Source organism: Martes martes (genome assembly GCF_963455335.1).
Source record: "Martes martes genome assembly, chromosome: 3".
NCBI classification, from domain to species: domain Eukaryota; kingdom Metazoa; phylum Chordata; class Mammalia; order Carnivora; family Mustelidae; genus Martes; species Martes martes.
The window spans coordinates 79,846,053-79,860,328 of NC_137890.1; the positions used below are offsets into that span (position 1 = coordinate 79,846,053).

Consider the following 14,276-nt stretch of genomic DNA (forward strand, 5'->3'; position numbering starts at 1 on the left):
GTGGTGATGATTGTACAATACTGAATATATGAAAACTATTGAACTATACAGCTTAATGGATGGCTTTTGTGGTATATGAAATATCAAAATATAATAAAGCTATACAAAATGCATGTATAAAAATATACCAACTCTTGTACCCAATTAAAAATAATGGTTTTAAAATTATTATACTTTAGAAAACATAAAGGAGACAATAAAATAATAAAAACATGACTATATGCTTTTCTGATATGAGAGAACTTCTTGTGGGTCTAAGCAGGTATGTAAACCAAAACATTCATCTATTGCAATTCTAATAGAAAAGTGAACTGATTTACAGGCAGTAGCTTTTTTTAGTACAATTAAAAGTTTTAAAAGCACAGATTGATGATAAACACGTTATCCAAAAAAAGAGTTGCTATGTTGGCCTTCAAAGACTCACTAAGAAGTCTTATTCCCATTCCTCCTATTAAACATGAAATCAGTACCTGAGTAGACAGGGTTCTGGTATAATCTGCTCTCATAGCATTTGAACACTATACAAAAGTATCAGATTTTCCAGTCGGTCATTCTACACCCTTAAACATTTCTACCCCAGGCTTTCTTAGAAACACATACATACCTAAGATGGAGCCCAGTAAGGATTCCCGTAGTTATCAAACTGCATCATGGCAAATAACTTAAAACTTCCAAGTACCCTGGCTCATCACCAGCCCACCCCCATCTGGGGAGTATGCATTCTCCTGTGTGAGAAGAACAGGTTTAAAACCCACAAGCACTGTCCTGGGCACTGGGATATAGTGGTGAATAAAACAGATATTGTTGTAGAATATATGATCTAGTATAAGAGTGGGTAAGAGATGGTCTTCAGTGTGGTGAAGTTTCAGTGGAGAGGTCAGTAAGGACTGGAGTAATCAGGACTTAACAGAAGGTATGAGAAGAATGGATAGAGTTTCTTTTGGTAAAGAACCCAAGATTGTATTGCACATGAGGTGGTAAGTAAGTTAAGGTGCTGTGGCAGATTGTATTTCCAAAAGTGGCTGCAATACTATTTCTGGCCCTATATGCTCTTCCACAATTTTGCCAGCAAGAGTGGAGCCTTTGTCCCCTCTTCTTGAAACTTTGTAACTGCTTCAATTTACAGGACACACATGGAAATGATAGTCTGGCAGTTTTGAGGCTAGGTCCTAACAGGCCATACAGACATTAAGTCAGTTGCTAATATCATTTTTAATGGTGAAAGTCTGACTGCTTTGCCCCCAAGATCAAGAACTAGGCAAGGCTCTCCACTCTTGCCACTTAGATTCAACACTGTACTAGAAGTCCTACCCAGTGCAGAAAGGCAAGAAAAAAAAAATGAAGCGTATAGATTTTAAAAGGAAGAGCTAAAGCTATATTTGGTCAGAGACATCTTATCTATGTAGAAAATCCCAAAGCATCTACAAGTAATAAAACTACTAAAATTAGTGAGTTATCAGGGTCAGGTTATTGCCTCTCTATATGAAAATCAGTTGTTTTTCTTTAATACTAGTGATCTCTGATGCATCATGCTAAGTTTTCTTACACTTTCTCATACATGTTCTAGCAAACTACCTGATCACCTACTCAAAGAGAAAATAGAAGTCTTTAGATACCAATTACCTCAGCTTCCTGCCACCAAAACTGCCACTCGTCCTCACCCTCCTCATCACAATAGAAGTGACTGACAAGCCCTACTCTCTGTTTCTAGAGTATTCCAACTCTCCCTGTCTCAGTACTGCACATGCTGTTCCCAGAATGCTTTTAACCCCACTTCTCTGAGTTAATTCATGCTAATCCTTCAGATGTTCACTTCAGCTTCTATTATTTGGAGAAGCATTCCCTGTCTTTTCCTCTCCCCATTATTTAGTTTCTTTTTTTTTTTTTTTAAGATTTTATTTATTTATTTGACAGAGACACAGCGAGAGAGGGAACACAAGCAGCGGGAGTGAGAGAGGGAGAAGCAGGCTTCCTGCTCAGCAAGGAGCCTGACGTGGGGCTTGATACCAGGACCTTGGGATCATGACCTGAGTGAAAAGCAGACACTTAATGACTGAGCCACCCAGGTGCCCCCCCCCATTATTTAGTTTCTTAGCTGCTGTATTTCCCCCTTTATATCAGCTCTTAAACTGTAATTAATGTGTTGTGTATAATGTTGTTATTATTTCACAGTACTTAAGGTTGCAAAAAAAAGTCACATTTTTCCCCTTCAAAAATAACTTAAATGTATTTGAAGAGCAGCAGTTTAGCAAAGTTGACAAGTAGGCCACTTTCAGACGTTTTAGGAGATCACTGTCTCCCTCTAGAAAAAATACCAACCAGAGGTTAGTTCTTGCTCCCCCTATTTAAATATTACAGCAGAAATGAGCAAGCCACGTGCTTTGTTGAAGGAAAATAGCACCACTTAATTTGCCCTCCTTTTTTTCCCTCCAGTTACCACTTTTACTAGTGCTGAAGTTTGTTTTGCTAATGTGTCATTTTCTCCCTCAGTCTCTATAATAGCTGTGACTGAATTCAAGCAAGTATTGGAGTAACTAGTTCTGTCTTATACTAATTCTAACATTGATGCCAGGTTGTTCATATATTCATGCAAAAGATATAAAATGATGGTGTCTCTGTTGTCTAATTGTTATATATCAAAAGTCCACTTACCTCTAGCAAAATGAAATTGAATTAGATACCAGTAATGATGTTTTTATAGTTACAGTCATCAAATAATTTTATTTTGGCTAGAGGTAAAGATTTATTTGACCTGTAACAATACTTACTCTGTATTAACGCAGTTTTACTTATTTTACGTATTAAAATGTCTGTTTGCCTGTAACAAGATGGGCTTGTTCCTGATTTTTACTTCAGAAATCCTCTGTAAACAGTGAAACCCACATGGTGGAATCTCTGCGAGAGGTGGAGACTTTTAAAAACATTCTACTTCCTGAGCCAGAATTCCATTGTAGTGCTTCATAGATCTTCAAGATCTGTGCCTTCCCCTGCCAAGAAAAGCCACAATGTATTTCCCATTCTTCATCCTCATATAATAAAACATTACAGCTTCAACTCTATCTCTACCTTATTGCTGTTAAGTTTTTCCCCATTCTGTTATTTCCATATATGACTACATATATACATATGCATATAAAAAGACGGTTTTTTATGTATGTGATAGTAGAAGTAACCAAAGAAAGAAAAGCAGTTTTCCCCTCCCTCCAAAAAAACCAGACAGACCAAACAAACACACATAAAAATTTTAGATTATGTACAGATGGGTTTCATTCTTAAATAGAAAAATGGGGCCAAAATTATTTGGGTGTATTTAAAATGTCCTGGTGTTATCATTGCTGTCGGAAGAACAAAGGTTGTGGCTCATCATACCACAGATCAGACCATGGACCTCTTCCTTTGAAAATCTGTGGTCTCCTTGGTACTTGGTGAGACACCCCCTAACTTAGTGTTCTGGGTTTGAAACACTACAACCCCTTCTCTTACTCAAGCAAAAGTTTATTAACTTAGGAGAAAGAGAAAACAAGAGAAATTAGATGTTTATTCTGGTAACTCATTAATTTTTTTTTATCTAAAAATGAATTTTATATAAGAGAATGACCCATTTTGTCAGCTACAATAATTTCTTTGCCTTTTTCTAATTATTGATTCCATTCTGAAAAACTATTTTTTATAAGAAAAGCTCACTAGGTACACAGTTTCTCCATTTTTGATAATCAAATACATATTCAGGTACCAAGCAGAACTTGTAATCAACATGAAATAACCAGTGTTACCTCTCTAATCATCTTATGCCTAATCATTCAGTTCTGTGAAGTTTCCTGAAGTGTTGAGAGTGGTTCCCAATTACTACTTTAATGGAACTGAAGGCATGTAATACCTGTTCTTGGAAAAATCTAGATGAAAAAAAAATCCAGTGTCTATATTGTGACCTAATTCCTCTTGCGTATCAGTCAGTCTTATTTGTTTTATTTATAAAATGAGGATAATAAATGATTAACCACTTAAAGGCAGGGATCTGAATAAGAAGACATTCTGGAATGTTTTCTAGTTTTTACTCAATTATTCAGCAGGTACTTAAATGCCAATCACTGGGCTACATAAAAGGAAGGACAGATATGGAATCTGCCTCAATAGGGTTTTACAATTTCATTCTTACATGTGATTCTGGTGTTACATTATCAGTTAATTCACAACCTTATTGTTGTATTGTATTTAAATAGTATTGAATTTTACTGGCTTAGGTATTTGGCCTCTAGACTTCTAGCTGCAAGGAAGCAAATGCTACCTTCTTTCCTCATACAGTTTCAAGTAGAAGGATTTTTTTAAACACAAAGATTTTTAAAAGACCAAAAAGAAATCTAGGTATGAAGCAAATATAAGACCCCCTAGAAATTATCTTATTACTTAGAAACCATCCGTATTGTCACCTTCAATATGTCAGTTATTACTTCCTAGAATACTTGTTTCATTTAGATACAAGGATTAATCTCTTTGGGGAGTAACGTTAATTGTCTAAAAATAAAAGTGCCTCTGGTAATTAATAGTTTGAACATGGCTTGAAGAAAAGCAATATAAGGAATGTGAATCATCAGGTTTTTTTTAATAGAATATACAAAGATAGATAAAATATTTCTATTACATAGTTTTCTGGGATTTGTTATTAGCATTGTATTACCACATATTTCTATATACACATTCACATAAACCCTTAGGTTGTAATTTAAATGATAATTTTGTCTATTTGATGGTCGAAGGGTATATTAGCACCTAACATTAGAATCTGGGGTTGTCACTGGGTGACACATACTTTAAAGTTATCCCAAAATAGCGCCTGGATGGCTGAGTGGGTTAAAGCCTCTGCCTTCGGCTCAGGTCATGATCCCAGGGTCCTGGGATCAAGCCCCACATCGGGTTCCCTGCTCGGTGGGGAACCTGCTTCTTCCTCTCTCTCTCTGCCTGCCTCTCTGCCTACTTGTGATCTCTGTCAAATAAATAAAATCTTAAAAAATAAAAAATAAAAATAAATAAAATTATCCCAAAATAGTAACACTTAAGTTTATAAACATGGTCATAAATGTTTCTAAAAATGATATAGTCATATTTGCAACTATGGTTTTCATTAATAATGCAAAGCTAAAATCTTCAGTTTATTAACAGCAAATGATAGCATTTGTCCCCAGTAGATTTATAGTCCAAATTAAGCAGCCTGAAGTACAGAAAAGGTACATCTAAAAGTATTCATTTTTTTAAACCTGTCTCCTAAACTTTCAGAGACTTTGTAATTGTACTGAAGGAACTTCATAGATAAGATAATCTTGAGACCAGAAAGGGAAGTTTGTGATTCTTGTGGCTTATGTAAGAAACAACGTAAAACATTTTTCAGTATTCTAGATGTGTAAATGACTTGAGGCTATAAGTCTCAACAAAAGAAGCAACTCAATGCTTTAGAATTATAGTGGATAAGAAGAAAATGATGTAAGCAATAAAGAGGATGGCTAAACACCTGAAAGAATTATAAATCTCTGCTATCCAATAGGAGATTATTAAAAATAACTTTAGAATGGATAGTCATATTGGCTAGACTTTTAAATTTACTAGAGGGCTGTAAACTTAAGAGAACTTTTTAGGGTTCAAAAAGGTAGCTTTCTAAGAGATGAATGTGAATTTTTTTAATCAGTGAAAGCAAGAAGGTTTTTTAAATCATATTGGTAAGAATTGGGGCGCCTGGGTGGCTCAGTGGGTTAAAGCCTCTGCCTTCAGCTCAGGTCATGATCCCAAGGTCCTGGGATCGAGTCTCACGTCGGGCTCTGTGCTCAGCAGCGAGCCTGCTTCCCTTCCTCTTTCTCTGCCTACCTGTGATCTCTGTCTGTCAAATTAAATAAAATCTTAAAAAAAAAAAAAGTCTCTATGCTGACATTTAAAAAAATCATATTGGTAAGAATTTATTTATGATGCAGACAACTAAGAGAAGTCAAAAATGGTGGTAAGATTTTATATGTCTGAAATAGGGTGAGTGAAATTGGAAAGTAGGTCTTATAAAAAACCATAGTGTCTTTGTGTTTAGACTTAGAATTCTCTGGCTCTTAGCTTTGGTTTAAAGATATTAGCTAACTTGCCAAATTTTTATTTTCTTATAAATATTGAGTTGTTTTTTTTCTTTAAGATTTTATTTATGTATTTGACAGAGACACAGCGAGAGAGGGAACACAAGCAAGGGGAGTAGGAGGGAGAAGCAGGCTACCCACTGAGCAGGGAGGCCAGCGTGGGGATGTGGGGCTCGAATCCAGGACCCTGGAATCATGACCTGACCCAAAGGCAGCCACTTAACAACTGAGCCACCCAGGCACCCTAGTTGTTTGTTTTGTCTTTTAAATAATTTTCTTTCTTTGTGGAAGTTGAGTTTTACCAAGGAATACAGGTACTAAATAATGTTTCTTCTTTACTGTAGGTAAAACTTCAGTGAAGAAGCTGACAAAAAAGGTAAGCAGTGTGTGTGGGAGAGTTCTTTCTTCCTTTCTGTTTTTTGGTGACATAGAAAATGAACTTTTATAAGTTAAAATTTAAAGATTTCAATGTGTATTCAAAGGATATCGAGGATATACTGGCAGGAATCCAACCAGCTCGTTGTGGATCAACCTTTTTTAGAGACCTTGGTGATAAAGGTAATTTTGATTTGTTAAATTTCTACTTGTTTCATCTAATCAGAGTATTGTTAAGGGGTTGTTGTGAAGTCTGCAACTGTATGGTAGAGAGCCAATGTAGAAAATGCCATGTTCTTTTTAAAAGATTTTTAATGCCATGTTCTTTAATAGATGTTTTTAAATCATAATAAAACGTTCATTGAGAAATAATTTTCTCAAACTCTCAGAGATTACAGCTTAATAATTAAAACATCAATTTTAATTAAAGCTCGGGGAGGAGGAATGTAGCAAGTGAAGGCCTCAGAGAGATCCAGAGGAACACCAGCTTTTAAGGGAGTAGAAGAGAAAGCAGTGCTCATGAAAGAGACAAGGGCAGAGTGACCAGAGAAGTAGAGGAGAATCAGGAGAATGTTATCACAAAAGTCAAGAGGAGAAAGTGTTAGGGAAAGAAAAAAGTAAATTCAGGCCACTTGAGAGACATGGTCGTGAGCAAGGAGATTTAAAGATCAGTAGCTGAGGGCGGAGATGGAAGGCCAGGGGAATGTTGTTTAATGTTAGATGAAGATACTTGAGCACATTTCTTATCGATGAGAGGGAAACATACATAATATATTATGTAATATATTATATTATGTATAATATGGTAATATAATTATATAATACTTGATAAGATATAAGAGAAAGGAAGTATGAATGGGAGAGAATCCTAGAAAATGTGAGAGAAGGGATTGTCTTCACAGCAAAAATGGAAGGATCAGCATTCCACAGGGTACATAGCTTTTTTCATTGTATCAGTAGGAAAGGATGAACAGGTGGGTAATTTAATGCAGGCATTTGCAAATTTAGTGGCAGGAAGTAAAAGCAGGTTGTTCTGGATAGCTATTTTTTTTTTTATAAAGTAGGACATATGGAGAAAGAAGGTTTGAAGTAGCTTCTGTGGTTAGGGAAGAGACCAGACCAGAGAAACATAGAGTTCTGGGAAGCCTGAAGGGATCAGAAGATAGTATAGGTCATGAAAGGAAAGTCACCAGTCAGTGCAGTTGTGTGATGATCTTTCTGCAGGCTATATGTAGGAATAGAAATGTTGGACAGTTGTACTGGATTTAGGATTTTGCTGAGCAAATGGGTGGAAGAAGAGTCACAGACTCACAGGTAAGGCTGTTGAGGGCAAGAGAGGTTTTTAGTAATGAGCCATGGAATCTAAGCAAGATAATGGAGAATAAAGTAGAATAGTAAAAGAAAGTAAAAGGGAGATGAAAAGAAGAAAGTGGAGCAGTCAAGAGGGAGCTGCCAGTGAGGTTGAAGAATAGGTATATTAGGAGTCCAAAAGCGGAAAAGAACTTGCAGTCATAAAGTATTTAGATTTATCGTTTCAGAGATGAAGCGGTTCCAGCAAATTTCAGGGTTCTAGGTGTGGTCCTGGAATTAGATGACTAAAGCAGAAGTAGATTGCAAAGTTAACATAGTGAAAGTTCTCAAGGATCTGAGAGATAGGGTATTGTCAGAGAGAAGGACAGTGAATCAAGTACTAAAGTCTTCAGGGACTAAAAGATGATGAGAGGGAACTTAGGTAGATGACCACTAAGAAGAAAAATAAAAGGTGGCATTAACCTCAAAGACACAAAGTTTTTATAAGAGGTTAGAAGAGAAAAGTTCTGGAATTAGCACTGAGGTAGAAAAAAATGAATAACCTCTATTTTAGAAGTCTGCAGAGGTACCAGTACCCTTAGTAGAGAGATCCAGATTTTGGATAAGGCAAGACTGAGCATGCAGTAAATAGATTAAAGATGTGTACTGTGGAAAGAGAATTTCAGAGAGCACAGTAGGAAAGCTTGGGTAGAAGTAGAGGAGTAGGAGAGTGGTTGAATCAGGAAAGATGAAGCATATACCAGCATGCAGATGTATAAACAAAGAGGATAGATACTATTTTAGAAAGGGTGATGAGGCTGTTGAGAATGGTAGGACATAAGCCAGAGAGGTACACAGAGCCTAAATCATACATCCTTTACAGGACATATTAAAGAGTTTAGACCTTATCCTAAGAAGAGTAGACTGCCACTAAAAAGTAAGAAAGTGACAAATCAGATGAGAACAGTCACTCTAGCAGCTGGGTAGTGAATGGATTGAGGAGGGAGCAAAAGAAACAAGAGGTTTTGCATTAACAGCAAGGAGTTATATGCTAGAGAAGAGGTAGTAAAAATGGAGAGAAGAGTATAGATTTGATAGGTATTTTGGTGATAGAATTGGTAGGACTTAATGACTGATTGGATATGAGAGGGGACGAAGAAAACGGAGTCATGTATGGTGCCCAAGTTTCTAGTTTGATCAGCAAGGTAAATGTGCCATTCACCAAGACACATGGGTCATAGGGAAAGGACTAAGTGTGGGGAGGGAAGGGCGAGGAATGAGTCCAGTTTAGGACATACTGAGTTCAGATTTAAGAATATTCAGACACACAGCAAAGGAAACAGTCAACAAAACAAAGAGGCAACCCACGGAATGGGAGAAGATATTCGCAAATGACAATACAGACAAAGGGCTGATATCCAGGATATATAAAGAACTCCTCAAACTCAACACACACAAAACAGATAATCATATCAAAAACTGGGCAGAAGACATGAACAGACGCTTCTCCAAAGAAGACATAGAAATAGTTAACAGACACATGAAAAAATGTTCATTATCACTAACCATCAGGGAGATTCAAATCAAAACCACATTGAGATATCACCTTACACCAGTTAGAATGGCCAAAATTAACAAGACAATAAACAAGAAGATGTGGAGAAAGGGCAACCCTCTTACACTGTTGGTGGGAATGCAAGTTGGTAGAGCCACTTGGGAAAACAGTGTGGAGATTCCTTAAGAAATTAAAAATAGAGCTTCCCTATGACCCTGCAATTATACTACTGGGTATTTACCCCCAAAGATACAGATGTAGTGAAAAGAAGGGTCATCTGTACCCCAATGTTCATAGCAGCAATGGCCACAGTCACCAAACTGTGGAAAGAACCAAGATGCCCTTCAACGGACGAATGGATAAGGAAGATGTGGTCCATATACACTGTGGAGTATTATGCCTCCATCAGGAAGGATGAATACCCAACTTTTGTATCAACATGGATGGGACAGAAAGAGATTATGCTGAGTGAAATAAGTCAGGCAGAGAGAGTCAATTATCATATGGTTTCACTTATTTGTGGAGCATAAGAAATAACATGGAGGACATGGGGAGATGGAGAGGAGAAGGGAGTTGGGGGGAAATTGGAGAGGGAGACGAACCATGAGAGACTATGGACTCTGAAAAACAATCTGAGGGTTTGGGAGGGGCGGGGGGTGGGAGGTTTGATGAGCCTGGTGGTGGGTATTATGGAGGGCATGTATTGCATGGAGCACTGGGTGTGGTACATAAACAATGAATTCTGGAACACTGAAAAGAAATTTAAAAAATAAATAAAAATAGAAAAAAAAAGAATATTCAGACATCTATGGACGCCTCGGTGGCTTGGTTAGTTGGTTGTCTGCCTTTGGCTCAGGTCATGATCCCATGGTCTTAGGATTGAGCCCCACATTGGGGTCCTTGCTCAGCAGGGGAGTCTTCTTCTCCCTCTCTCTCTCTGCCCCTGCTTGTGCTTGCTCTCTCTCTCTCTCTCTCAAATAAATAAATAAAATGTTAAAAAAAAAAAGATTTGTCAGCCATAAATGGCCCCTGAAGCCGCTGTTGCAGATGCAACCATACAGGAAGCACTTAGGAGAGAAGAGGCCCTGAGATAAAAGCTCAGTTTAAGGGACACCTGGGTGGCTCAGTGGGTTAAAGCCTCTGCCTTCAGCTCAGGTCATGATCCCAGGGTCCTGGGATCGAGCCCTGCATCAGCCTCTCTGCTCCGCGGAGAGCCTGCTTCCTCCTCTCTCTCTGCCTGCCTCCCTGCCTACTTGTGATCTCTCTCTCTGTCAAATATATAAATAAAATCTTAAAAAAAAAAAATAGCTCAGTTTAAAGAACGCACAGAAAAAGAGAGGGACCCTTTTCAAGGCTTGAGAAGGAGTGGTCAGTCAGGGACTCACCCACGGGAGTGACCTCACCAGTGTGGTGCTGTAAGTACTTCCTTCCAAAACAAAGGTACATGATCAATAACAATTTTAATAGCTACAAATACTTAACTACAGGCTTCCTATGTATCAGATACTATACTGATCCTCTTACATATATTACTATATTTAATCCTCACAACATTCCTTTGAGGAAGCTATCTTCATTTCATACCCCCATTTTATAGCTGGGTTAACTGAGGCACAGAGGGGTTAAGTAACCTGCCCAAAGTCATATACAGGTAGTAAAAGCAATTTACAAATAGCATTTAGTGGAAGAAGAGTTAAGATGGCAGAGTAGTATGCTTGCCTTGTCCCATGAACACAGCCAGATAAATACAGATCTCTCTGAACATCCAAGAAATTGATCTGAGGACTGAGAGAACAAACTGCACAAACTAGAGGAAGAAAAGAGGCCACAGCATGGAAGGTAGGTGGTACAGCGACATGATTTGGGGAAGAAAAGAATCTCGGGTGCTGCAGGGGGGAGGGAGCCCTGATCTTGGGTGGGGTGGTAGTGCACACGAAAGCAAACAGAAACCATGCGGGGATTGCACAAGAAAAGTGCTTCCCCAGCACCAATGACTGGGAAAATGAGGGGCTGATTGTTAGAAGTTTTTACAAGCAACAGAGCTCAAGGACTGAAGTTTTAAAAGTCACTTGAGCCTGGCAGGCATATTGGTGCTCCTGTGAAGGAAGAGGGCAGAGGCCCAGGACCAGACAACGTGGTCTAAGGATCCCCTGGGTCACACTGGCAGAGACAGTTCCCCTTCTTAGAGTTTGGGAGAGACAGCACTGCTTCTCAGGGGACAAAAGAACTGGCAGGTGCCATTGAGCTGCCCCATTCATTAGCATAAAAGCAGAAGCACCTGCTCAGGGTAGCTAACCTGGATGCTGACTTTTTGTTACACTTTACCATAAACTCCAAGCCTCTGTGTGTTTGTGTGACTGCCCTTCTGGGACAACAAACCCACACCAGCCACAATGCAGCAAGAACCTTCCCCAGAGGATCAGTGTGGGGCCATGCCATACCTGATCCCTAAAATTTGGAGTTTTGAAACCCAGACAGTCTTCTGAGATACAACACAGGTGCACTGTGCTGCCAGGTGGGCATGCGGCTCAGACACAGACAGGATGAAGGTAGGGATCTGAAGGATGTCTGAGCCACACGAGAAGAGACTGATAAGTTTTCTGTGAGGGCTTCCTGAATAGTGGTGGGTACAAACTTCCCTCTCCCCTGCCCATCAGCACAGTCCGACTTCAGTGAGCAACACAGTGCCCACAATGAAGGCTTGAGCCGCTTACACCAAGCTCCAAACGCTCTTCAGGAGCTTTTTTACTAAGACAAGTGTGCCTGAGAGGCAGAGTAGCAGTGGGCCCCCTCCTCCAGAAGACCAGCACAAACCCACCATACGCACACCAAGTCTGCTGACCATAGAATGCTGCAAAGCTTCAGCTCTAGTGGAAACAGGATCTAGCCTCTTTTAACAAGCAGACCAAAACACACCTAGTTAAAATTTGCTACACAGTAGACAAAGTCCAAACACTCCCCACAGCAGCAAAGAGAAACTGCATAGGACTGACCTGAGGGAAGGATCAGCCAAAACCCAAAAGCATAGTGCACACAGCATACACCATACACATACACAGCATACACCAGAGACACTTCCCAAAGTGCCAGACCCTGGACAGTATACGATGTCTTCTTCATATAGCCATTAGTTTCAGAAGCAGGGAACATAATAGGCTTTCCCAACACGCAGAAGACAGAGACCTAGGCAAAATGCCAAGATGGGGGAATTCATTCCAAAAGAAAGAACAAGAAAAGGTCACGGCCAGGAATCTAATTGAAACGGATCTAAGTAAGATGCCTAAACCAGAATTTAAAACCACAATTGTAAGGATACTAGCTGAGCTTGATAAAAGCATAAACAACACCAGGGAGTCCCTTACGACAGAGATTAGAAAACCTAAAAATTAGTCAGGTCAAAATAAAATATGCTATAACTGAGATGCAAAACCAACTGGATGTAATGACCACAAGGATGGAAGAAGCAGAAGAATGAATAAGTGATAAAAGAAGATAAAATTATGTAAAATAATGAAGCTGAAAAGAAGAGGGAAAGAAAAATACTGGATCACAAATATAGACTTAGGAAACTCTGCGACTTCAAAAAGCATAATAATATTTGTATCATAAGAGTCCCAGAAGAAGAAAAGAAGGAAAGGGGGGCAAAGGGCTTCTTTGAAGATCTTACAGCTGAAAAGTTCCCAAATCTGGGGAAGGAAACAGGCATCCAGATCCAGGAGGCACAGAGAACCCCCATCAAAATCAACAAAAGCAAGCCAGTGCCAAGACATCTTAGGAAAACTTATAAAATCCACAGATAAGGAAAACATCCTGAGAGCAGCAAGGGAAAAGAAATCCCTAATTTACTAAGCATGACAGATAAGTTTAGCAGCGAACTTATCCACAGAAACTTGGCAGGCTGTGGGCACCTGGGTGGCTCAGTCAGTCAGTCATCTACCTTTGGCTCAGGTCATAATCCCAGGGTCCTCAGATCAAGCCCCACATCAAGTTCCCTGTTCAGCTAGGCGTCTGCTTCTCCAGCTCCCTCTGCCCGCCCCCACACATCTGTGCATTCACGTGCATGCACTCTCTCTCTCTCTCACTCACTCTCTTTCTCTTCCAAATAAAATCTTTAGGGAAAAAAAAAAAAAAAACTTGGCAGACCAGCAAGGGACTGACATGATATATTCAACATGTTGAATGAGAAAAATATGCAGCCAAGAATATTTTATCCAGCAAGACTGTCATTCAAAATAAGAGAGATAGTTTCTCAGACAAACAAAAACTAAAGGAGTTCGTGACCACTAAACCAGTCCTACAAGAAATATTAAAGGGGACTCGTTGAGTGGGAAAGAAAGACAAAAAGCAACGAAGACTAGAAAGGAACAGAGAAGATCTTCCAGAAACAACTTTACAGGTAATACAGTGGCACTAAATTCATATCTATCAGTAATCACTCTGAATGTGAATGGACTTAAATGCTCCAATCAAAAGACATTTGGTGACTGAATGAGTAAAAAATATAAGACCCATCTATACGCTGCCTACAAGAGACTCACTCTAGACCTAAAGACACCTACAGACTGAAAGGGAAGGATAAGAACTACTTATGCTAATGGAGATGTCAAAAGAAATGGGTGTCTTATATCAGACAAACTAGATTTTAAACCAAAGTTTGTAACAAGAGACAAAGGGTATTCTATCATAATAAAACAGTCTATCCAACAAGAACATCTAACAATTGTAAATATTTATGCCACTAACTTGGGAGATATAAATCAATTAATAATAAACATTTTAAAACTCATTGATAATAATACAGTAACAATAGGGAACTTTAATATCCCACTTTCTGCAGTGGACACATCATCTAAGCAGAAAATCAACAAGGAAACAATGGCTTTGGATGACACAGTGGACCAGATGGACTTAACAGATACATTCAGAACATTTCATCCTAAAGCAGCAGAATA

At 38.8% G+C, this 14,276-nt stretch overlaps 1 protein-coding gene across 1 annotated transcript in view; it reads left to right on the forward strand.

Annotated features, from left to right (window-relative positions):
• MICU2 (mitochondrial calcium uptake 2) overlaps positions 1–14,276 on the forward strand; it is a 143,086-nt gene that overhangs the window by 56,488 nt on the left and 72,322 nt on the right. Inside the window, exons 3-4 of the mRNA XM_080797885.1 lie at positions 6,449–6,480; positions 6,587–6,662. Coding sequence (XP_080654011.1) covers positions 6,449–6,480; positions 6,587–6,662 — 108 coding nt within the window. The remainder of the gene's footprint in view (positions 1–6,448; positions 6,481–6,586; positions 6,663–14,276) is intronic.